The following is a 27,039-nucleotide window of genomic DNA, read 5'->3' on the forward strand; positions in this document are numbered from 1 at the left end:
GAGAGTTGAGTTTAGATTGTTAAAACCTTAAGTTTGTGTGTTACATTCTACTTATTGAGGAGTTAATTTCTGTATCATTTTACAGACCCCCACAGAAGATTATGTTGAAGGAGGAGTTAAACAGGCTCTTCAAATTCACCTGTCAACTATTCCAGGTGATATATTGATTTTTATGCCAGGCCAAGAAGATATTGAGGTAAGAGAACTGTCAATTAATTTTAAAAACAGTATACTTTCATCTTTTCTCATTTATGTCACTCCTTCCAAAGCACAAATGCTGAACATGTCATGGAGTGATGTATTTTAATCACAGTAAATGATTCTCTGGATCAATCGGAATATGACACTACAGAGCTTGCCTGTGGAGAGCAGCACTGAATGATTGACATATTGCATGCTGACTTTTATCATGGTCCTGTGGCAGTCAGAGGAGAACATTGTTTCTTTTTTGAGTTAACCCCATGAAAACCAGAATGAAATGCCCTTTTATGCTTGAAATGGCAAAATACTACTGCTTGTTTTTAAAGTTTGATTTTGCATGCTAAAACAAGACTTTTACTGGATTCTTTGTGGAAAACTGAATGTTACAGAAATATGGAATTACTCAAAGTTGAAAGGAACCACAAAGGCATGTTTAATACTAACTACTATAGTCTTGCATAGTTACCTCGTTCATGAACATGCAAGAAACCTTGGAAAATGCAAAATTGTGTTGTTACAGCAAATATGAAGTAAAACAAAATCCTGGAAATAAGATTTGGCAGTTTATTTTCAGGAATAAACAGTTAATATTTAAGGTTGACAATGTTTCGTCAGAACTTGTCACACACTTAGGATTGTTCTTTGTGTCAGCCAACTGTGCACACGGTAAAGTTAAGATGTATATCTGGCCACCAACACCACCTATTGTTTAGTTTATTCCAGAATTTTTAAAACCTCCAGGATTTTATTGTTCCATGCTTTTACACATGTAGGGAGGTCTGGTACTTATCTTAGGGACACAAGAATCTGAAGATGCTGCAATCTTGAGTAAAGTACAAAGTGCTGGAATAATTCTGGGTCAGGCAGCATGTGTGGAAGAAATTGATTGGTGATGTTTTAAGTCGGGGCCCTTCAGATTAATTGTAGTAAAGGGAAGAAACCTGGAAAAGAGTTGTAGCAGGGGCAAAGACAATTAATTAGGTTTATATAATTCAATGTTTGGGGTATTACTGATGTGAAACCAGTGCACAAAGAGTTAATTGAAAGCACAGTGATTTTATTTTGGGGGAAAAAAAAAACACAATGATGGAGTAATGCAACATTACTGGAGAATATGGATAGGTGACATTTTGGGTTGAGACCTTTCATCAGACTGATTGTTGTGGGTAGGGGAAGAAAGCTAGAGGAGAGGAAGGGCAGGATAAAGCCTGGCAGGTAATAGGTGGACACAGTTGAGGGTTTATTATATTGTCAGGTGGTTGGACAAAGGCCAGAGATGAAAAGACAGAAGGTGCGGACAAAAGGATTGAAGAGTTATGAATTGTGAAGCGAGAAGAAGAAATATAGGTGGAAGGTGAGGGGGAGGGGAGAAATGGGTGCGAGTCCAGGTGGGACACAGAGGTGAACTGAGCACAAGTATTTGGCAAGATGGCTGCCAAGTCTATGATTGGTCTCACTGATGTACAGGAGGTCTCATCGAGAACACCGTATGCAGATGAGGTAGGAGGAGGTACATGCGAACCTTTGTCTCACCTGGAAGGACACGTTGGGGTCCCTTGATAAAGGTGCGAGAGGAGGTAGAGGGGCAGGTGTTTCATCTCCTGTGGTTGAAGTGGAAAATAACTTGGTAAAGGGTGGTTTGGGTGGGAAGGGATGAGTTATCCAAAGAGTTACAGAGGGAGAAGTCGGAAGGGGGGAGGATGGGAAGAGGTGATGGTGTTGGATACGGACGCTGGTGGGGAAAAAAGATGATGACCCGAGAACTCTATTCATGTTCTGTTGGGGGGGGGGGGGGGGGGGGGGAAGGGCGTGTGAGAGCAGAACTACAGGGACACAGGAGATGTGAATGAGGGATCCGTCTATGACAGCAAGGGGAAAATCATGTTTTGTGAAGAAAGGATATCTTGGATGTCTAGAATGGAAAGCCTCATCTTGGGTGCAGATGCAGCGCAGGCGCAGAAATTGAGAGTAGGGGATAAATGGGAGTCGGTAGGTGTGAAGTAGAAGTCAGTTGATAGTTCGTCTCCGGTAATGGAGACAGAGCGATCACGAAAAGGGATAGAGGTATCAGAGATAGTATAAATGAATTTGAGGGCAGGGTGGAAGTTAGTGGTAAAGTTAATGGAATCAGCGAGTTATGCACAGGTGCTGGTGGCAAATCCAATGCAGTTGTTGATGTTGTGGAGAAAGAGTTGGGGGATGGTGCCAGTGTATGTTTGGAACAAAGACTGACAACCAACAAAAAATCAGGCAGAGCTGTCGCACATGTGAGGAACCATGGCCTCACCTTTAAACTTGAAGAAAGTGAGAAGAATCACAGGAGTTATTGAGGCTGAGGACAAGTTCTGCCATGTGGAGGAGAGTGTTAGTAGAGAGAGATTGATTAGATCTCTGTTCAAGGAAGAACAAGGGGGCCTTGAGACATTCCTGGTGGGGAATAAAGGTGTAAAGAGACTGGATGTGCATGGTAAAGACAAAGCAATGGGGGCTTAGACATGGAAAGTTATTAAAAAGTTGAAGGGTGTGTGCAGTGTCGCTGATGTAGGTCAGAACGGTCTGGAGAAGGTGGGATAGGATGGAACTTTTATTTGTACTTTTTTCCCTCTGCAGATTATGCTGCCCTGGTGCTAATTCAGGTTTTATATTGAGCAGAATGTCCTGGTCTATGTAAACACAGAATTATTCTGAATATATGTTCCTTCTTGCTCATTTGGCAATTTATTAGTTCTGAGATCTTTCAGTAGCCCTTAGATATAAGGGAAGAGAACAAGGGAATGTATACTATAAATGTTGTGGCTGGGATGGTTAGTTTGGTGAAGACAAAAAGCAGGGAACACAAATTGTGGCTTTGAAGGGATGAACTGGAATTGGGCACTCCCATCTTTGGAAAATTAAAAAGTTTGTATTCAGTCTTTGATTAGCTCATTATCCGTCAGATCCGTCATATCTGTCATTGCCTTTCTAATAGGTTAGTGTAATGATGAACGAGGAAGCATCAGAGCCCAGATATTGGACTAAAGCTGAGAACAAAGAACTGTGGGGCAGTAGGGGTTTTAAAACGGCGTCACAGAGCGATGAAGAGGGTATTTGGAATGCTGAGCTGGGAATTGACTATGGAAGTTGGGACCTTATGTTACAGTTGTGCAAAATATTGTTGATGTCACACTTGGACTATTATGTTCAGTTTTGGTCACCCTTTTGTAGGAAACATGCTATTGAGCACAGAAGATTAATGAGGATGTTGCCAGGATTCGAAGACCTCGGCTATAGGGAGAGGTTGGGCAGGTTCGGTCTTTATTCCTTGGATTGTAGGAGACTGAACGGTGAAACTTGTAAGGCATATAAAATAATGAGGGGAATAGATAGGGTGAATGCACATACTTTTTCCCCCCCCAGAATCAAGGAATTGGGAACTAGAGAGCAACGGTTTAAAGTAAGTGGGGAAAGATGTCAAGAGGCAAGAGTGTTTTATTGTCATGTGTCGTGAAACGGAACAATGAAATTCTTATGCAGCAACAACACAACAGCTATAGCGCACCGTAAATACATAATAAACAAACCAACAAAAATATGTATAGAGAGGTTGTAGTGTTCAGTAGCCTGATGGATGTGGGGAAGAAACTGCTCCTGAACGTGGATGTTAACAGTTTTCAAGCTCCTATTCCTTTTTCCCGAAGTAGGAGTAAAATGAGAGTGTGGCCGGGGTGGTGTGGGTCTCTAATGCTGACTTCCCTTTGATGGTGGGGAGATCAGTACACTTTATGGTCTGGGCAGTGCTCACCACTTTTTGCAATCTTCTTTGTTCCTGGGCAGTCGAGTTGCCGAAACAGGCCCTGATGCAACCAGTCAATATATTCTCTACTGTATACCTGTAGAATGAAACCTGCAGGGCACCTTTTTCACACTAGAGTGGTGAGTAGATAGAGCGAGCTGCCAGAGGAAGAAGTTGAGGCAGATAGAATAACATTTAAAGAATATGTGGACAGGTATATAGATAGGCATGATTTAGAGCGTTATGGGTAAATGGGAGATAGACCCAAAGAGCTGGAGTAACTCAGCGGGACAGGCAGCATCTCTGGAGAGAAGACATGGGTGACGTTTTGGGTCGAGACCCTTCAGACTGGTTAATTATAATGGAAACGAGATATATATTCGATGTGGAGAGATAAAGAACAATGAATAAAAGATATGCAAAAAAAGTAATGATGATAAACAAAACAGACCACTGTTAGCTGTTTGTTGGGTGGAAACGAGAACTATTGCGACTTGTGTGGGGTGGGGGGGGGGGGGGGGGGGGACAGAGAAAGAGAGAATGCCGGGGCTACCTGAAGTGAGATAAATCAATATTCAGACCACTGGGCTGTAAGCTGCCTGTGAAATATGAGATGCTGTTCCTCCAAATTGTGTTTAGCCTCACTCTGACAATGGAGGTGACTTAAGGCAGAAAGATCAGTGTGGAGAATTAAAGTTCTTAGCAACGGAGAGATCAGGTAGGTTCAGGTGAAGGTGTTCAGCGAAACGATCGCCCAGTCTACGTTTGGTCTCGCCGATGTATAAGAGTTCACATCTTGAACAACGGATACAGTAGATGAGGTTGGAGGCGGTGCAAGTGAACATCTGCCTAACCTGAATGGATTGTCTGGGGTGGATGGTAAGGACTGGGGGGATTCTGTCTCTGTTGCGACTAGGGGAGCAAGGGCGGAGCTGTGGGGTACCGAGGAGACAAGAGTGAGGGCCTCATTTATGATGGGAAAGGGGAAGAATAAGGACATCTCAGATGTCCTTATCCTCAGATCTCAGATGTCCTGGTACAGAACACCTCATCTTGGGCGCAGATGCGGCGTAGGTGAAGGAATTGTGAGTAGAGGATAGAGCCTTTGCAGGATGCAGGATAGGAATGGGACTGGTTTAGATAGGGCATCTTAGTCGACATGGACGAGTTGGACTGAAGGGCCTATTCTCTTACTACATGACTCTCCAACTGACTATTGATAACAAAATCTTTGGAAAAGTGATTCTTTGATTTTGAGGACTGCAAATGAAAGAATCTTGCCATGTAGATGGGTTATTACTTTGTCATGAAAGAGCTTGGGTCTGGAATAGTAATAGTAAGTGTGTATTTGAAATAACATCGGTTATCAGGACCTTGGGATAAGATTAAATGGGGTGTCAAAATTGCATGACAATTATGATATTTGCTGCTGCTCTGGTTTAGTTTTTGAGAAGAATCATCGGCCTTTCATTGTAGCAATTCTTGCTAGCAAAGAAATGGCTCAAAGTGAAATGTTTTTATTTTGATGTTCAAGTGATCTCCACACGCATGTCAGGCATTGCCAGAGTTCAGTTTTCTCGGGGGACTGTGGCCATTTGATAAAATAAGAAATTTATCCAAACTAGATTTCTATTGCAAGCTCCTTTTTGAGACATTTTCATGTCACTTCAACGGTTGATGTTTGAGAATGGGTATGACGATTACTTGTTGGTGTCTAAAACTGCGAATTTTGTTCTCACGAAAATATGCTATTTCTATCTAGGTGACTTGTGATCAGATAGTGGAACGCCTGGAAGAACTAGAAAATTCTCCACAACTGGCAGTGTTACCAATATATTCCCAGCTGCCCTCTGATCTTCAGGCCAAGATTTTTCAAAAGGTGCACATAAGTGTTTTTATTTATCATGAAGTGAGCTGAAAGTACAAGAGTTTTGAGGCATTTGTTTGAACTTGAGCAGATAGGATGTGTCTATACACTTAAGAATTCATTATGCTACTACCATCAGTTGTTTCATCAATGAAGATAAGTGAGCCAGTGCCTTTAGCAGCCATACATGCCCAGACCATAACACCCCCACCACCGTGTTTCACAGATAAGGTGGTATGCTTTGGATCTTGGGCAGTTCCTTCTCTCCTCCATACTTTGCTCTTGCCATCACTCTGATATAAGTCAATCTTCATCTCATCTGTCTACAACACCTTTTTCCAGAACTGTGGTTGCCCTTTTAAGTACTTCTTGGCAAACTGTAACCTGGCCATTCTATTTTTGCAGCTAACCAGTGATTTGTATCTTGCAGTGTAGCCTCTGTATTTCTGTTCATGAAGTGTTCTGCAGACAATGGTCATTGTCAAATCCACACCTGATTCCTGAAGAGTGTTTCTGATCTGTCGGGCAGGTTTTTGGGGAATTTTCTTTATTATAGAGAGAATACTTCTGTCATCAGCTGTGGAGGTCTTCCTTGGCCTGCCAGTCCCTTTGCGATTAGTAAGATCACCAATGCTCTCTTTCTTCTTAATGATGTACCACACAGTTGATTTTGGTAAGCCTAAGGTTTGGCTGATGTCTCTAACAGTTTTATTCTTGTTTCTCAGTTTCATAATGGCTTCTTTGACTTTCATTGGCACAACCTTGGTCCTCATGTTAATAAACAGCAATAAAAGTTTCCAAAGGTGATGGAAAGACTGGAGGAAAGACTAGGTGCTGAGAGCTCTCTGATACCTGCATTAAGGAGGCAATTAAACACACCTGAGCAATTACAAACGCCTGTGAAGCCATGTGTCCCAAACATTATGGTGCCCTGAAAGGTGGGACTATGTATAAACACAGCTGTAATTTCTACATGGTGAAAACAAAGTGTATAGAAATACCCTTTAATGAAATCTGACTGGTCTTTAACCACATGTGATTTTTGTATTACAAATCTCAAATTGTGCAGTACAGAGGCAAACAAATAAATGATGGGTCTTTCTCCCAAACATTATGGAGGGCACTGCAGTTACCTTTTAATTATAGAAGCATTGGATTGTTACAAAAAAGTGGAGACTCTTTGGCCCATTGAGTGTTTCAGATCTTTTTGTCACTTCCATTTCCCTGTCCTGTTGTCTATTTGCTTGCAATATTTTTTATTTTTAGATTTTCAAGTAATAGTCAATTACATCATAATTGAATATCCCCCCCCCCTCCCCCCCACTGTGCTTTCATAGAATAGTACAATACGGGAACAGGCCTTTTGGCTCACATTGTCTGAGCTGAATGTGATCAACCCTGCACATAATCCATATTCCTGCATAGCCATGTGCCTATATCCAAAAGTCTTTCGAATGCCAATGTTGTATCTGTCTTGGCATTTACTCGCCCTTTTTGTAAATAAAATAACTTGCCCCGCACATCCCCTTAAAGCTTTGCCCCACTCACCTTAAAGCAATGCCACCTTGTATCTGTTATTTCCACCCAGGGGACAGTCAGAACTAATCTTTCCCTCTCATGATGTTATGTACTTCTATCAAGTCTCCCCGCAACCACTCCAGAGAAACCAATCAAAGTCTGTTCAGCCCCTCCCTGTGGCTAACACTCCCTAATCCAGGCATTATTCTGATAAACCTCCTCTGCACCCTTTCCAAAGCCTCCATATTGTTTCCTTAAAGACATGATTAGAACTGCATGCTGTATTCCAAATGTGGCCTAACCAAGGTCCTCTAAAGCTGCAGCGTGACGTCCTTACTCTTGTATTCATTGCCCCAACTGATGAAGGCAAGCATATCGTATGTCACTGTATCTACTTGGGTTACCACTTTTTGGGAAATAAATATATAGTCTGAATATTCCCCACCATCATAATCTTCTGTCTTCTATCACTATGTCAGCTATGAATCTATACAACCAAGTCACTATTAATCCTGTGCATCTTAATCTTTAGACAGTGCGTTCCAAATGATAATTGTGAAGCATGAAAGTTTTATTTTCGTTGGCCATCTTCATTTCTGGGAAAGGGTTTTTGTATGTAAATGTATGTGGTTCTCTCATTTTTATTTACAATCTACACCCTTCTAAGCAAACAACTCCAGAATACTCATTATGGGTTGACTGAAAGGCAGCAGGTTCATTTCATTGCAATGTTAAAGCAAAAGTTAAACAATTATACTGATTTAATTCACTGGTATCCTCCAAGTGTCTGGGACTTGTGAATATATCACTGATTTCTCCTCATTTCTGCAACTGTCTCTCCATCAAGGCTCCGGATGGAATCCGCAAATGTATTGTGGCTACAAATATTGCAGAGACTTCACTCACAGTGGATGGCATCATGTTTGTTGTTGATTCGGGATACTGCAAATTAAAAGTAAGTATCTATTAACGTGAAAATGCTGGAAACGTTCAGCAGATCAGGCAGCATTTGTAGAAAGAGAAACACGGCTAATGTTTTAATTTGGAGATCCTTTATCAGAACTGGGAAAGTAAAATTAGTTTTGTTGCTGAGTGAGTGGAGAACAGATGGATAGGACAAAGTAATAACTGATAGGGTGAAGTGTGGTTACAATGGTATCGTAGCTAGTCAAATATTTCCGTGGGACCTGAAGGAGCAGAATTGATCGAACATAAAGGTGTTTCTTGTTCCCGATGTTGAATTAACAGTTTAGTTTATTGTCATGTGTATCGAAGTGCAGTGAAAATCTTTTGTTGAAAAGCTATCCAGTCAGCGAAAAGACAATACATGATTACACTCGAGCCATTTATAATGCATAGATACATGATAAAGGAATAACGTTTAGTGCAAGGTAAATCAAGGATAGTCTGAGGGTCATCAATGAGGTAGATAGTAGTTCAGGACTGCACTCTGGTTGTGGTAGGATGATTCAGTTGCCTGAACATTGTAATGACTAATCAAAATTTGATTATTTTTTTGTTGCAAGTCTGCTCATTAGGAAAAGAAACACTAAAACAATGCAAAAACATTGTTCTAATACATATTGATTGCCATTATTTTTGCACTTTAATGTTTGAACTCTTTTGTAGGTCTTTAACCCAAGAATGGGTATGGATGCTCTTCAGATTTATCCAATCAGCCAGGCCAATGCCAATCAGCGCGCTGGTCGAGCTGGGAGAACCGGTCCAGGACAGTGTTTCAGGTAATAACTAATAATATTTCCTTGCACATTATTTTGCAGATGTGCGGCATTTCCAATTGCTTGACCAATACTTGGTGAATCTATGTGGGATATGCAAACCTGCAATTGTAACACGGTACCTCAGTTGTGCCATCTCCCGGTATTCCTCGAGGCACATGCATTAGATGCAAGTCCCTGTGTAAGTAGAAAACTGCTTCATCTGAATGTTACACCATGTCAAGGCAGAATAAAAGTCTTCAATTTCAACGAGTTGTTTAACTTTACGAAGCTCTAAGTAGAAATAATGACTGTTTAACTTATTTTGTGATGACGAAAGTAGATGGCTTCAACTGAATAGATTAGAAAACAATCCATTATAGTTTGACATTGTGGGCCAAAGGGTCTGTTCCTGTGTCCTACTTTGTTCTATATTTCATTGATCTTGTCTGTCCCTGGGGATTTATTAACCCATGAGCGTGACATGACACCGAGCACCTTCCCGTTAGAACGGCTCCAGATTATCCATGTGCCCCTCCCTGAACTCTGTATCTTTCATATTCTTCTCCTTGGGAGAGTATAGGTCAGTAGTATTCATTTAGTACCTCTCCCATATCTCCTGGCTCCATACATAGATTAGTTGCTCTTTACCTGACTACTGATTACGGTGAAGCACCTTTCATAATTGTCACATTGCATTGTGAACATCAACTACCAATGTTTATACATTTACTCTAGACTATCATCTTTAATAGATTACGTTAATAAACTAAAAGCACTTTATTTTATATGGGGTTATTTTTGTGCTTGTTATTACATTGATCGCAAGGATTATGTTATATACAAGTAAATTATATATACAAAAGTACTAAGAGACTGGTGAAAAATGCGTGTTAATTTCCCCTTAAAATTAATAACTTATTTATCGAATCTCATAGGTTGTACACACAAAGTGCTTATAAAAATGAGATGCTGACCGCCACTGTTCCTGAAATTCAGCGAACAAATTTGGCGAATGTGGTGCTGCTGCTTAAATCACTTGGTGTTCAAGATTTACTCCAGTTTCACTTTATGGACCCGCCACCTGAAGATAACATGTTGAATTCTATGTACCAACTCTGGATCCTGGGTGCTCTTGACAACACGGGTAATTATTCTGTAGGACTTTTTTGGAAACTCTTGTTCTGCATAATATTTTAATGCTTATATGTGATTGTATTGTGCAACCTGAGAATTATGGGTTTTGCAGATGGCGTCGAAGTTTCGAAATGTAACACTAATCTGCCAGTTTGGGGATTTAACCCAGACACGCCAAGTGGTGATTGGGAAAACCACTTTGGGGGAGAGAGGTTTCAATTGAAACATGTTAATGTATTTTCAGGCAAAACTTAATTATAATGTTATAAGTGATAGGAGTAGAATTAGGCCATTCGGCCCATCAAGTCTAAGCCATTCAATCATGGCTGATCTATCTCCCTCTTAACCCCATTCTCCTGCCTTTTCCCCATAACCTATACTAATCAAAGATCTATCTATCTCTGCCTTTAAAATATCCACTGACTTGGCCACCACTGCCCTCTGTGGTAGAATTCCACAGATTCACCACCATCTGACTAAAGAAATTTCTCATGTTTAAGAAGGAACTGCAGATGCTGGAAAATCGAAGGCAGACAAAAATGCTGGAGAAACTCACCCGCTGAGTTTCTCAAGCATTTTTGTCTACCTAAAGAAATTTCTCATCTACTTCCTAGGCTGACCTCTTGTCCTAGACTCACACTCGTGGAAACATCCTCTCCACATCCACTCTATCAAAGCCTTTCGCTATTCTATTCAGATTTAATCTTGGATGCATGATCCCTTTTAAATTTAAAACTGAAATTCTGGCAAGAACAAAATCAGTGATTTGAGAGCTAAAGAACTATAGTGCGGATGGAGACACTATACGGGAATTGCAGCTGGTGATCCAGGGAGTGGGCCAGGTTTGGGAACAATCTAGCCAGTTTTACTGATCTGATATTTGATGTCATTTTCTTTTATCCTGATAGGCAGTCTGACTCCAACTGGAAGGATGATGGTTGAATTCCCACTTGATCCTGCTCTCTCAAAGATGTTGATAGTATCGTGTGATATGAGCTGTAGTGCTGATGTCCTCATCATTGTATCAATGCTTTCAGTGCCTGCCATCTTTTATCGACCAAAGGTATGCGAGAAAACCTGAAATATGCAGTTCTAAAGAATGGTGAAATGCTTTTACCCAAATTTGTGCAGAGTTCTTTCCACTTTGTTTCGGTATGTCTCCTTGAAAATGACTGCATTTACAAATCTGATATTTATTTTTATTCAAGTGCTATTATATAATAGATTCATTGCGGTCAGAATATGCATTGAGATCAAGCACAGAAGAAAAGTTGAGGCCTGGGGTAGATCAACCACAATTATGTTGACGGGCAGGCCAAACTTGAGGGGCTGGGTGGTCTACCCATGCTCGTATTTTGTTTTGTGTTATTGATTGGTGAGCCCTTTGAAATACGATCTACAACAACTGTCCCAGATGTAATTCTGAGGGTTGTAAATACATTCTGGACCTCTTCTCTGTCTATCTGTTGGCGTGAGGTGTGGTTAGTTCAGCAGTAAAGGGGGGGGGGGGGAACCAAATTTCGTTTGAACTTCATGTGAGGTTCAAATGACAAATAAACGGTATTGTATTGATTGTAAAGTGGGAATCTGACCTTTTGCTCACCTCTGACACCCATATTTCAATGCACGGATATAAATGCATGAGAGGTAAGTGGATAATAATCGGTGTTTCTCTGTATAATTGAGCTCATAAATAGATACTATCTGGCCCATTAATAACAATATTAGTATATAAGAAAATGTATTTCATGGACCTGCTTGATGGTTTGAAAGATGTATGCAGTAATCCCTCAACTACTTTATGCATAAATATAGTTTTTTTTAATTCCAATTCATATTTTTTTTCCTTCTAATTTCCTTTGTGGTTTAATATTAAGCAGGGCAACAGTTGATTGTTAAATCAATTCAAAATATGACAGACATCTTGCTTTATTTCAGCATCCTTTGCCACTTTAATGGAAAATTAATTGCTCTGTTAAACTCCACAATTCAGGAGCATCGGAACTTTCAATTTGGGCTTTGTTATTCCACAGATTTGATAAGCCTATCATTTCCAGGTCCGAGCTACTCCTCCCAGTAGTAGCTGTTGGTAATAACTTTGCAGTTTATTGAACATAAAAATTTACAGTACAAAAGAAGGCACCTGAGCCATGTTGATGCTGGTTTGAAAAATGCAATCCCACTCCTCATGGCCAAATGTGTAGCTTTTTAAATTGCAGCACATTCAGCTCTTCATCCAAGTTATTTTTAAAGCCAATAAAAAAAATCTGTTTTATTATCTTTTGCTACTTTTCATGTGTGTCCATCATTTAAAAAAAAATTACATGCTCTGTTGCCTTTTTGTATCCCTTTTCTCATCTTATTTTTCCTCTACCTTTTCCCTTTTGTTCTTCCTTCCCTCACCCCCTGACTGTCTCCCATTCCACTCTGCTTGTAGTGCCTCTGCTTCCACAACTGCTACATTTTCCACTTTTTTATAAGATCATCAACCTGATGCCTTCATTTTGAAGATCTTAATTTTTACAGTTTTATTTCTTAATTTGGCATCTGAATTGCAATAGGTGGTAGGAGGGCAAAAATCTCTCTTGGCCCTAGAAATGTCAAATTTCCAATTTGATAATAAAAATAGTTCTGCTGGAATCTTTTTTCTTCCTCTCTAAACTATTCTTTTGATTATTTCTCTGAGACTATTAAGGGGCTGTCCCAATATACGAGCTAATTCAAGAGCTCTCCCGGGTTTAAAAAAAATTAAACTCATGGTAAGCACGTAGAATGTACGTAGCCGGTACGTCGGAGCTCGGGACGTCTCTTAGTGGCTCTTAACGCTAATGGCAGGTACTCGGGAAACGCGGTAAGCTCGGGAAGAATTGTGAAGATTTTTCAACATGTTGAAAAATGTTGAAAAATGTTGAAAAATGTTGAAAAATGTCCACGAGAGCCCCGAGTACCTACGAGCGGCTATTACTGTAATTCTCCAAGTTCGAATTAGGGGAAACTTGGGAGAACTCTTGAATTAGCTCGTACAGTGGGACAGCCCCATAATTGGTTTCAAAAGTTTGTTGCATTTATACAATGTTCACTGGAATAAATCAATCCAAGGTTACAGGAGTGGAATAATTCATTTTCTTTTATCTTTCATAGGTGAAATTAAATAATTTTGAAAGAGGAGTATCAGTGTGTGAAATTGGTTTTGTAACTTATCTGGTCACTGGATTTTCTTCTTAATATATATTTATATATATATGTATTTAACCATTACAGGGCCGAGAAGAAGAGAGTGATCAGATGAGGGAGAAGTTTGCTGTGCCCGAAAGTGACCATTTGACATACCTTAATGTTTACCTGCAGTGGAAGAATAACAATTATTCTACAATCTGGTCTAATGAACACTTTATTCATGCCAAAGCTATGAGGAAGGTAACTCCCTACAGTAATATTTTTTGCACATTTTAATAGGTTTTTGGATTTAATTTATTATCAGTAAGGCTCTACTTAAATATGTGGTTTTGTGGAAATTGTACTTTCTATAATATTAGCCTTCAAAGGAGTGAAGCAATCCTCCACACCATTCCTCATTGCTGTGTACTAGCCTGACCATCCCTCAATCTTCGCCAAAGAATGGATGGCTGATGACAACACTGTTATCAGCAGATTTTTTTTAAACAAGTGTGAAAAGTTTTTTCTGCTTCTGTCTCTTCTATCCAGAAATAAAATGCTTAATAAATGTTTTCAAAATTTTGCTATTATTCAATAATTAATAATTTTCCTCATTTTTGTCTGTCTCAGCTGAAACACAGCTGTTTCTTGAAGTTAATTCTGCAACTTCAGCAGCATAGTAATGTAAAGCTGCATCCTCATGACTCTAGTGACGGGTTAGATCCTAACTTTGGCTACTGTCTGTGTTGAGTTTGTACGTTCCGCATAAGACTCTGGTTTTTCCATCGAGATTCTGTTTTCCTCCCACTTCCCAAAGTTGTGCTGGTTGCGAGGTTAACCAATCTCAGTAAAGTGGCCCGAGTGTGTAGATGAGAATAGATTCTGGGAGGAGAATATATAACAGGAAAAATTAATGTGGGAATTGTTGGGCTAAAATGGCCTATGTATTAATGGTTCATTAGTACTTTGTCTCATGTGTCCAGTGAAATCCTCTTTTTGCATACAGTTCAGTAAAAATCTTACATACATAGGCACAATCATACTTAACTACAAGAGTGTAGGAATAATAGATTGCACTGAGACAGTACACGAGTCACCCAAGTTTCTGGTGCCATTTTGTATGATTCAAGTCCAAAGTTGTTAAAAAATATAGTCTTAACTTGGCCATAAAGGCCTATTGTCCAGGCAGTGGTGCTGGTTGGAGTTGCAGTGTCAGCCTGGCTAGGCAATTTTGTTGGTGTCAAGCCATGTCTGATCCACGCTCTCGACCTTTTGGAGCAGCATCTGGTCCACTCGAGGCCCAGATGGCTGCACGTTCTCCAGGGCTGGGCTGGGTGTCTTTCCAGAGCAGTAAACCTTTCCTTCCATCCATCATTTTCACTGTTCAATTTATCAATCATGAGACCCTGCTGCCTTAGTGCAGTAGCAAATATCCATCCCACCTGTGGGAGATCCTCTTTCTTTTTGGGGGAAAGTCCACTTTCTCCAAAGATTTAATAATCAGGTATTGTTGCTTTGCTGCCTTATCCTTTACCTCTCCCTCCCACCACTCAGGAGGTCCCCATTTACTTAACACATTGGCAAAACTACCATACCCTTCAGAATTATCTACCCATCCCAGGACTCGAAAGGCCTCGGGTTCCGCATCTTCAACCCTCTTTCTCCTCATTTTCACTGAATCCTGCCGAATATGCCAAAATATAACAAAATATATGCAGGGTTCAGGGATTCGGATCAAAAATTGGAGAAAGCACATGCTGAAGAGCACAAATAACTATTTATTAAAGCAAAATACAAGTAAAACACAGAAAAACTATCAAAGTAACAATGCAAAATAACAGGTCTCAAGTCCCTCTGAGTATTCGATTCTCTTGTGGCTGTCACCAAGCTCGCTCGCTCACTCTATCTCTCTTTTAAGCTCTTTTTCCCCCCGAAGGTGAAGCTCATGTTCTCATGGTAGAAGCATGTATTTATATAATAACCTTTATCTCTTGACACAATTGTGTGTCAAACTAGCTATCCTCCTTGGTACCATAATGGCTTGAGTTATATGTCCTATCAGTCACCGAGCTAGTCTTGGATGTCTCTGGGCAAGCAAAGCTTATCTTAGTGGCCTCGCAGGTGTCCGCGTGTTCCACTGGTCCCTTTGAATTAGGCTAAGCATTCTTCGAAAACAACTACCGTATTTCCCGGCGTCATGGACGCTATCTCTCTTGGATGGGTGTTAAAGGAAAGCCAAGAGGAATGAAAAGGAATACTGACAATTTACAGATTGCTAGTTGGAAGTTGTATTGTGATCATTGACATGCCTATCTCTCTCTTACCGAAGGTTCGAGAAGTTCGTTCTCAGTTAAAGGATATAATGGTGCAACAGCGTATGAACATTGTAAGCTGTGGTACTGACTGGGATATCATCAGGAAATGTATCTGTGCAGCATACTTTCATCAGGCTGCAAAACTCAAGGTCAGAAGATATATAATATGGTGTATATTCTTGGCAGATTTAATTTGATTTGCTGCGCCCTTCCTGATGGTTCTTTCATTTTACCTCGGTGCAATGTTTTCGGCGTAGTTACTCTTGGCATTAACTGCTTTGTTATTTCAACCTCTTGTTATTAAGAGTGCAATATCAAAGGAACAAGTGTTGGTGTGTGAGAAGCGACTTCTCGAATAGTGCTATGGTCAAAAAATAATCTACTGTGTGAATTTTTGACATGAAAGGATCATGCCTTATTCATCATCCTATGTTGGTAAAATACATTATTTCATTATTTGCGTGGCATATTTCATTGTTAGGATGGCCTTTTGTCCAACTTTTCATTTTATTTTTGTTCCATTCATACGTGTCATATTCCATGCCACCTACCCAAGTCCTTATCTATATGACTATTTTTCCAAAATCACCTGAAATACATTTGTTCACTTTGTTTCAATTTCACTATGGCTATGTTTCTGTTCTATCCTCATGTAGAATAGTCTACCACTAAACTCCCAAGTCCGATTAGGTATTAACTATTTTCATAACTTAGTATGACGGGAATTCAGTAATTGAGGACCTCGGCTCTGTAGTCCTCACCTTTTAATTTAACAAGTATCTCTTTTTGTAATGTTTTGCAGGGCATAGGAGAGTATGTGAATGTGAGAACAGGCATGCCTTGCCACTTGCACCCAACTAGTTCACTTTTTGGCATGGGATACACACCAGATTACATTGTGTACCACGAACTCGTGATGACTTCAAAGGTAAGAAGCTGGGATGATGGTTTCTGTTGAAAGAATTACATTTTCTGAATTTCAGTGCAAATGTTAGCTTAATTTATAGATAGCTAGAGTTTCAATAAGAGTTGTAAATGTGCTTACTCATTGACCCTTGTGGCTACTCTAATTTTGTGCTATCATGGCACTGAATTTATGGGTTGCACCAGACTTTATAATGATTAATATTGAAAGAGAATAGTAAATTATTTTGGGCATTGAATCACAGGTAGAAAGGGTGCAGAAGAAGGTGGTGTTACATGCAGAATAGATGGTAAAGAAGGCTTTTGAGACATAGGCCTTCATCAGGCAGGGTATTGAATATAGAAAAAGATTTGTGGAATTACATATACTGGAATCTTGACTAGAAAGTGCAAGAGTTACTCAGCGAGTCAGGCAGCATCTGTGGATGACTCGGATAGGTGACATTTCAGATTGGGACTCTTCTTCAGACTGATTGTAGTAGGGGCAGTTGAGAGCTGGAAAAGAGGCAGGACAAAGTCTGGCAAGTGATAGGTGGACACTGGTGAGGGGATCTGTGATTGGCAGATGGGTGGACAAAGTCTCGAGATGAAAAGGAGCCAAAGGGTGAGATAGTAGAGAGGAGCAATGAAATGTAAAGCCAGATAGTGGGATACAGGTTAAAGAGGATGGGGAACGGGGTAGAAGGGAGGGGGGGGGGGGAGAATAGTGGGAGAAATGGGTGAGGTGCACAGGAAGGAAAGGGGAAATTCCCAATGGAAGATATGGAACAAGCTATCAATGAAAGTGGTTGAGGCAAGTACTAAAATAGCATTTTAAAGACACTTGGACAGGTTCATAGACAGAAAAGGTTCAGAGGGATATGGGCTAAAATTGAACTCGCTGAGATAGTTTCTGTGCTGTATGAATCTATGCCACTACTTCTGTTAGGCATCTGTCTGGTATCAGCTGTACATAAAATAACTGAATAATGCTAATCACCAAGGTAGCTCAGTCTTGAAGTGAATATAGTGGAAAAACATGATCAGTATTGTTTGCAGAATGATAAAACTAGAGAAAATACCTGTACATTATCTCGGAGTACTCTAAATATTTTAATTTTTACTTGATATGTGACAAATCCAATCATCTTTTTCAGGAATACATGCAGTGCGTAACTGCAGTGGATGGGGAGTGGCTAGCTGAACTTGGGCCAATGTTTTACAGTGTTAAGCAAGCTGGTAAAACTCGACAGGTATGGCCGGGTAACTTTAATAGTTTACAGTCACTTTAATGTGAATATATAAGATTTATCCTGCATGTTAAAACATATGTTTAAACATTACTGATTATTTATATATACAGGTAGTTCTGCTATAACATGATAGTTATCATCATAAGAAAGCTTGCATAACCTGGCCCTTAACTCCAAGAAGACCAAGGAGCTCATTGTAGACTTCAGGAAGTCCAGGGGCGGCACGCACACCCCCATCCACATTAACGGGACGGAGGTGGAACGTGTTTCTAGCTTCAGGTTCCTGGGAGTCAACATCTCCGATTACCTCTCTTGGACCCACAATACCTCAACTCTGATCAAGAAGGCTCACCAGCGTCTCTTCTTCCTGAGGAGACTGAAGAAGGTCCATCTGTCTCCTCAGATCCTGGTGAACTTCTACCACTGCACCATCGAGAGCATCCTTACCAACTGCATCACAGTATGGTATGGCAACTGCTCTGTCTCTGACCGGAAGGCATTGCAGAGGGTGGTGAAAATTGCATAACGCATCACCGGTTCCTCGCTCCCCTCCATTGAGTCTGTCCAAAGCAAGCGTTGTCTGCGGAGGGTGCTCAGCATCGCCAATGACTGCTCTCACCCCAACCATGGACTGTTTACCCTCCTACCATCCGGGAGGCGCTACAGGTCTCTCCGTTGCCGAACCAGCAGGACCAGGAACAGCTTCTTCCCGGCGGCTGTCACTCTACTCAACAACGTACCTCGGTGACTGCCAATCACCCCCCCCCCCCCCCCCCCCCCGGACACTTATTATTATTTATTCAAATCATCTGCTATGTCGCTCTTCCAGGGAGATGCTAAATGCATTTCGTTGTCTCTGTATTGTACACTGACAATGACAATTAAAATTGAATCTGAATCTGAATCTGAATAATGAAAAATCGATTGTATCGATTAGGGAAAGGGGGTGAGGACCCAGAGAGTTTCAGATTCACTTTAAGCAAGTTTTTTTTTCTCCTCGCAGGACTTAAAGGTCGGTTACTACAAGCTAGGAATACGAAAGGCAGTTGTAACATTATTTAATAGGGTATCATTGTATAGGTGTCAATTGAAGTGATTGCTGGTCAATTTCTATGCCCACCTAGAGAAATTAGCAGCCTGAATTCCCAAGAGACAATGTTGTCTGGTTACTGTGGGAGGTTACAAGGAAACAGTTTTTTTTTTCCACTAAACTTTTTTTCCAAGACTCTTCTTTCTGCATTTCAACTTCCAAACTAACTTTTAAGTGATTTTCTAGTTTCCGATTAAATGTACATGATAACCTATTTGGCCCAAATAATTCAAACAGTATTCCTTAATTCATCAGTCACATTATTGCCAATCCATGATAGAAAATTACATCTTTAATATGCAGTGATGCCCCAGGAGTGAGAAATCCGATTTTTACATCCCTGTTCAAAAAGGAAGAAACCTAAAAGCCAGTCAGTCTAAAGTTGGGTACTCTGAAACTTTAAGAGACAGCCAAAAAGTAAGTTAATCAGCATTTGAAAAAGTAGGGGGTAATGAAAAGCAGCACAGATGTGTAGAGACAAAGATTTTGACTATCTTGATTGAATTCTCTGAAACAATTGAGGAATTGGAGTAAGAGCTGCAGTTGGTTACATTTTATAGTCTTTTGAAAAGCTTTTGGCAAAGTTTCATTTGTTTTGCTCTAAAAAGACGAGCAGCTTGGATATAAAATTGACTAATTTGCGTATAAATTGTATCTTTTTTTAAGGACCAAGTTACTTAGAGATCGTTTAGCTGAGGTTCCTGGCTAGGAGGAATTGGCTTCTGAGAAAAGATAGTGTTTACCTCAGTTCTGGAGTTTGGAAAGGGAGCAATTGAGACTCCATGATGCAGTGTTGCCTCCCTTGTGCCAGGATCCAGGATGTCTTGGAGCGGCTGGTGGGAGGATGAGCTGCCAGAAGTCGTAGTCAATGTGGCAATGTGAGAGAAGGGTAAGACGGATGAACTCAGCGTGGATAGGTATGTGAGATTGAGATGTTGTAGCCATTATGGAAACCTAGTTAAGAGGTATAGGACTGGCAGCTTAATGTTCCAGGGTACAGGTGCTGGTGTTACAGGAGAGGAGGAGGCAAACGAGGAGGGGGTGTTGCTTTAATGATAAAGGAGAATGTCACGGCAATAGTCAGAGATGACATTACTGATGGTTTATCACTTGACGCTGTAAGGGTGGAGCTGAGAAATAAAAAGGCATTGATCACCTTGTTGGAAGTGTACTATAGGCCCCCAAATAGTCAATGGGAATCAGAAGAGTAAATATTGATAATAAAGACTAATAAAGTGGTCATAGTAGGGAATTTTCACTTTCCCATTACAGACTGGGATTATCACCGTGCCAAGGGTTTAGACTGGTGGAATAGTTATGATTAAAGACAGGGTGGGCCCATGAGTGAACATTTTTAATGGGGGTTAAGGCCAACATTGCTATTGGACAGGAACTTGCTTAAGTTGATTGGAGTAGGTTGTTAGTGGTTAAAGAAAGTCCAGAGTGGGATGCTTTTAAAGTGTCATTACAGGAGTTCTGGGCATGAATGTTCAAACCAGGGCAGGACCTTCACGGTGTGTGGCAGGGCTCTGGGGATTGTTGTGAAGCTGAGGGATCTGGGAGCGCAGGTACATAATTCCTTAAAAGTGGCATCACTGGTAGATGGGGTGATGAAGATGGCTCTCAGTACATTGGCTGTCAGTCAGGGTATTGAGTATAGAAGTTGTACAATGTGTTGGTGAGGCCCCATTTGGAATATTGTGTTCAGTTTTGGTCGCTCTGCTATGGGAAGGATTTTGTTAAGTTGGAAAGTGCGCAGAGAAGATTTACGAGGCGCTCTTGGGAGAGGTTAGGCAGGCTTGGATTTTATTCCTTGTAGCGCAAGAGGTTTGGGGGTGATCTTGGAGTGGTATACATGGTCACCATGGGAATAGATTGGGTAAATTCACTTTTAGCCAGAGTAGGGGAATCAAAAGTGAAGGAACATAGGTTGAAGGTGAGAGGGGAAAGATTCAATAGGAACTTGAGGGGCAACTGTCGCACAGAAATTGGTGGGTGTATGGAATGAGTGCTGAAGGAGATAGTTGAAGCAGTTACTATCTACTTCTTGCGTATGGCATGCACAGCCTAAAGTTGTAGGACGACTTGTTCTATTTAATCTTATTTGATTGTGCACGCCAGGTTGATTGCATTCGTCGAAACAGGGCGGGCCACGTGAAGGTGCAATCGTCCACCACAGCAGTTTCTATAACAACATTTAAATGAAATTTGGACTGGGAGGGATATTTGCCAAACGCGGGCATATGGGAATAGTATGGATGGGGCATCTCGGTTGGTATGGGCAAGTTGGCCAAAGGGCCTGCTTCTGTGCTGTATGACTGACTCTATGGAAGGTTGTGAGATCTTATTGTTGCTTGTGAATTCTAAGATGTTTGGATGCTGTGATGGTCTTTAACCCTATTCAGCTTAACAACATCTTTCCTATAACAGGGTGACTAAAACGGAACACAATACTCCAAATGTGGCCTCACCAATTGTAGATTAGTGACTCGTGTTATGAGTCATGCATTTGTAGTTACGCCCACTAGCTTTTCAGTATCGTGGTCTGCTGCTTCCCTTTTAGTATAAGTGGAACTGTTTAGAGAGAAGTTGTGTTTGCTATGTAGTTAATAAAACCTATGAATCCTTATCTTGATGTAAGATCACTGTTATTGTAAGGACTTCAATCGACACCAATGTCTTGTATAGCTGTATAGCTATAACATAACGATCCAACTTCTATACTCAAGAGTTTGATTGATGAAGGGATATGTGCTCAATGACATCTTGACCACCCCTTCTACCTGTGATGCCACCTTCTATGTACCTGCACTTCCAGATCCCTCTGCTCTTCAACATTCCCCAGAGCCCTGCCATACACTGAAGGTCCTGCCCTGGTTTGACTTCCCAAAGTGCAACACATCGCACTTATCTGTATTAATGTACATTAACCATTCCTCAGCCCAACTGATCAAGATCCTGCTGCAATTTTTGATAATCATCTTTGCTATCTACAATGCCACCCACCTTCATGTCCACTATATGCTCTCATCCAAATCATTGATATAACCACAAACCGCTATGGACCCAGCACCGATCCCTGAAGCACACTGTTAGTCACAGGCCTCCAGTCCGAAAAACAACCTGCCACCATCACACTCTGCTTCTTGCCAATTCTCTATCAGCTGACTAGTTCTCCCTGGATCCCACATGATCTAAACTTGCAGTCTAGATTGAAATATTTTCACTAATGAGATGGTCAAGAAAGAGGGGACAAAACTGAGAGAAAGGGCTTGTCATTTAAACTAGAGGTACGTATAAATATCATCTTACAGCGGGTTTTGAATGTCTGGAATTCCATGCCCTGCTGGGTGATAGAGCTGGATCATTCAAAGATGATTATTTAAAGTAGAGATCATGGAACAGATCAGGGGATAGATGGGTTTGGTAAAATGGCACAGAAGAGTTGAGGCCAGCGAAGATCAGCTATTATTATATTAAATGGTGATGCAGTCTTGAACGGTCTGAGAGCCTACTCCTGACCCTATTTCCACGTGTTCTTGTGAGGAGGAATTTCTTCTGCTGTATGTTTGTGATTCTTTGGAATGTTGTATCCAAGAGCTGTGAATGCCGATTTACTGTCATTCTAAGTCTGAGTGAAAGTTTTGTATTTTACAAGAATGGAGGGTTATGGGGACTGGATAAGAAAATGGAATCAAGATAAATCATGGAGAAAAGGAACTGCAGATGCTGGAATCGTATGTCGAATACAATGTGTTGGAGTAACAGTATCTCTGGCAGCATCTCTGGAGGTCATAGATAGGCAATGTTTTGTGTTGGGTTCCTCCTTCAGACTGGATGGATAAATCATGATCTTGTTGAATATGGGGGAAGGAGAAGTATCGCCTACCCCCTTGCCCCTATTTGTTATGTTCTGATGACAGAAAGCAGATTTGTGTTGATCGATGATTTTAGATGGAGGGAGGCGTTTCTCAAGTGTTGGGATTAGCATCATTGTCAGATATAGATATTGATAGCTTGGTTTGAGTATACAACGTGTCAATTTAAAATTTCCCATTAATGACATACAGGTAGTTTTGCTTTGACAGGATAGTCACATTCCTCAGAAATCTTGCATTATAGAAAATTATGTTTTAAAATACAATTGTGTCATGGGGAAAGGGTGGTTAGGGGATTGAGAGCATTAGACTCGCAATTACATTTTTTCCCCCAAAGGATTTTCAAAATTAAAGGTCTTTTTAACAGGAAGAAGTTTAGTTTTGTTACTGCGAGCTGAGAAAATTAAAGGTGGTTTGTTACATTGTTTCATTGCACAAGTGTCAACAGAAGCGATTGCTTGTTAATTTCAATGTCCATCTGAGGTTAAGCTAGCAGTCTGTATTCTTGGGAGACAAGGGAAGGCGATTACTGCTGGGTGGTTACATGGAATGTTTTTTTTCCTCGTGGGACTTTTTTTCCACGACCGCTTTCTTTCTGCTTGTCTATTCCAATGTTACTTTTAAATGCTTCTCCAGTTTTCGATCAGATTTGTGTTATAAACAATTTGGCCCATGCAATGCAAATAGTGTTCCCGAATTCATCAAATGCATTACATCCAATTTGTGTAGTGAAACATGTTATAGCAGAACTACTTGCACTCAGAAATGTGGCAAACAATGAGGATAGTGATTGTCTGTCAATCCTCTCCTCGTGAAATGTATAGATGTTTAGCAAGAAGTGCATGATTTGAAATTCCTGATCATGGCATGTAAGTCATTTTTGTGAGATTTTCTTGAATCTCATTTCATGTAATAACTTTTTTGGTTAATCCTTCTATATCAATAGCAATAATGGGATATAAACATAGATTCATATTTATACTTTCTAAATGGAATAAAAGATAACATGTTAAATGGTAATTGTTCTGGCAAGGCTTCTGGCCACTAGGTGGTGATGTGGTGAAGCTGTAATTACAGACCATTAGAGTTTTTGGTGCATTTTCTGCCTCGTTTGGAGTTGGTTCCTTTTTCTGTTTTATTTTCTTGTCCAATTTTTTACATTTTGTTTTGGATTTGATGTTTTTATTTCTGTGTTCCTGGATTGCCTACACTGCATTTGCGTCATTTAATTTTCTTTCCATTCTTCCTCCACCACGCCCCAAATTTACATCAACTCTCATTTAAGTAATGACTTAATGTTAGAATTCTCATTATTTTCAAGCCTATCAATCCTGAAATATCTGAATTCCTTTCATCAAGGCCTATTGTTCTTCCTGCAATGTAATTGTTCCATCACTGGCCTTCAGCTACCATGCCCTAATCTCTTGAATTCTGTTGAGGCACTCATTTAAACATGACAATTTATGTTATGTGACCCAGTGTCACTTTTTGTTTGATGATGCCGCCTGTGAAGCATCTTGAGGTAATTTGAAGACCTCGCTTGGAGCGGCTGATTTTCCATTTGCCCTGCTGCCCCACAACCTAGCATGTTGCTTGTACTCTATTCACAGAATCTGTTGCAATACCTGACCCTTAATTTTTCATTTTTTATTGTTTTCCAAGGCTAATTATCCTGTTGCGTCCATGTAATAGTATGCAACCTTCATACGTTCTGCGAGCAGAATTAGGCCATTTGACCCATCTAGTATACGCTGCCATTCAATCATGCCTGATAGAAACATCGAAACATAGAAATTAGGTGCAGGAGTAGGCCATTCGGCCCTTCGAGCCTGCACCGCCATTCAATATGATCATGGCTGATCATCCAACTCAGTATCCTGTACCTGCCTTCTCTCCATACCCTCTGATCCCCTTAGCCACAAGGACCACATCTAACTCCCTCCTAAATATAGCCAATGAACTGGCCTCGACTACCCTCTGTGGCAGAGAGTTCCAGAGATTCACCACTCTCTGTGTGAAAAAAGTTCTTCTCATCTCGGTTTTAAAGGATTTCCCACTTATCCTTAAGCTGTGACCCCTTGTCCTGGACTTCCCCAACATCGGGAGCAATCTTCCTGCATCTAGCCTGTCCAACCCCTTAAGAATTTTGTAAGTTTCTATAAGATCCCCTCTCAATCTCCTAAATTCTAGAGAGTATAAACCAAGTCTATCCAGTCTTTCTTCATAAGACAGTCCTGACATCCCAGGAATCAGTCTGGTGAACCTTCTCTGCACTCCCTCTATGGCAATAATGTCCTTCCTCAGATTTGGAGACCAAAACTGTACACAATACTCCAGGTGTGGTCTCACCAAGACCCTGTACAACTGCAGTAGAACCTCCCTGCTCCTATACTCAAATCCTTTTGCTATGAAAGCTAACATACCATTCGCTTTCTTCACTGCCTGCTGCACCTTCATGCCCACTTTCAATGACTGGTGTACCATGACACCCAGGTCTCGCTGCATCTCCCCTTTTCCTAGTCGGCCACCATTTAGATAATAGTCTGCTTTCCTGTTTTTGCCACCAAAATGGATAACCTCACATTTATCCACATTATACTGCATCTGCCAAACATTTGCCCACTCACCCAGCCTATCCAAGTCACCTTGCAGTCTCCTAGCATCCTCCTCACAGCCAACACTGCCCCCCAGCTTAGTGTCATCCGCAAACTTGGAGATATTGCCTTCAATTCCCTCATCCAGATCATTAATATATATTGTAAATAGCTGGGGTCCCAGCACTGAGCCTTGCGGTACCCCACTAGTCACTGCCTGCCATTGTGAAAAGGACCCGTTTACTCCTACTCTTTGCTTCCTGTTTGCCAGCCAGTTCTCTATCCACATCAATACTGAACCCCCAATGCCGTGTGCTTTAAGTTTGTATACTAATCTCTTATGTGGGACCTTGTCGAAAGCCTTCTGGAAGTCCAGATACACCACATCCACTGGTTCTCCCCTATCCACGCTACTAGTTACATCCTCGAAAAATTCTATAAGATTCGTCAGACATGATTTACCTTTTGTAAATCCATGCTGACTTTGTCCAATGATTTCACCACTTTCCAAATGTGCTGCTATCCCATCTTTAATAACTGACTCTAGCAGTTTCCCCACTACCGATGTTAGACTAACTGGTCTGTAATTCCCCGTTTTCTCTCTCCCTCCCTTCTTAAAAAGTGGGGTTACGTTTGCTACCCGCCAATCCTCAGGAACTACTCCAGAATCTAAAGAGTTTTGAAAGATTATTACTAATGCATCCACTATTTCTGGAGCTACGTCCTTAAGTACTCTGGGATGCAGCCTATCTGGCCCTGGGGATTTATCAGCCTTTAATCCATTCAATTTACCCAACACCACTTCCCGGCTAACCTGGATTTCACTCAATTCCTCCAACTCCTTTGACCCGCGGTCCCCTGCTATTTCCGGCAGATTATTTATGTCTTCCTTAGTGAAGACGGAACCAAAGTAGTTATTCAATTGGTCCGCCATATCCTTGTTCCCCATGATCAACTCACCTGTTTCTGACTGCAAGGGACCTACCTACATTTGTTTTAACTAATCTCTTTCTTTTCACATATCTATAAAAACTTTTGCAGTCAGTCAGTTTTGCAGATCTATCTTTCCCTCTCAACCCCATTCTCCTGCCTTCTCCCCATAACCCCTGATACCCACACTAATCAAGAATCTGTCAATCTTTGCCTTAAATATCCATTGATGGCCTCCACAACTAGCTGTGGCAATGAAATCCACAGATTCACCACCTTCGGACTAAAGAAATTGCTCCTCAGCTCCATTCTAAAGGTACATCCATTTATTCTGAGGCTATGGCCTCTGGTCCTAGACTCTCCCACTAGTGGAAACATCCTCTCCACATTCACTTTATCCAGGACTCTCACTATTCGGTAAGTTTCAGTGAGGTTCCCCCACATCCTTCAAAATTCCAATGAGTACAAGCCCAGTGTCTTCAAACACTCATCATATGTTAACCCAATTATTCCTGGGATAATTCTTGTAAACCTCCTCTGGGCCCTCTCCAACACCAGAACATCCTTCCTCAGATATGGGGCTGATAGTGCTCACAATACTCCAAATGTGGCCTGACCAGTGCCTTCTGAAGCCTCAGCATTACATCCCTATTTTGGTATTCTAGCCCTCTTGAAATAAATTTGCCTTCCTTACTACCTTCATTCCT

At 40.9% G+C, this 27,039-nt stretch overlaps 1 protein-coding gene across 1 annotated transcript in view; it reads left to right on the forward strand.

Moving 5' to 3' along the window:
- dhx38 (DEAH-box helicase 38) overlaps window positions 1–27,039 on the forward strand; it is a 96,008-nt gene that overhangs the window by 45,123 nt on the left and 23,846 nt on the right. The window contains exons 16-25 of the mRNA XM_033035740.1: window positions 86–196; window positions 5,736–5,852; window positions 8,206–8,313; window positions 8,988–9,100; window positions 10,015–10,223; window positions 11,122–11,276; window positions 13,475–13,630; window positions 15,699–15,833; window positions 16,487–16,612; window positions 17,745–17,840. Coding sequence (XP_032891631.1) covers window positions 86–196; window positions 5,736–5,852; window positions 8,206–8,313; window positions 8,988–9,100; window positions 10,015–10,223; window positions 11,122–11,276; window positions 13,475–13,630; window positions 15,699–15,833; window positions 16,487–16,612; window positions 17,745–17,840 — 1,326 coding nt within the window. The remainder of the gene's footprint in view (window positions 1–85; window positions 197–5,735; window positions 5,853–8,205; window positions 8,314–8,987; window positions 9,101–10,014; window positions 10,224–11,121; window positions 11,277–13,474; window positions 13,631–15,698; window positions 15,834–16,486; window positions 16,613–17,744; window positions 17,841–27,039) is intronic.

This window comes from Amblyraja radiata, chromosome 17 (genome assembly GCF_010909765.2).
Source record: "Amblyraja radiata isolate CabotCenter1 chromosome 17, sAmbRad1.1.pri, whole genome shotgun sequence".
Taxonomy (NCBI): domain Eukaryota; kingdom Metazoa; phylum Chordata; class Chondrichthyes; order Rajiformes; family Rajidae; genus Amblyraja; species Amblyraja radiata.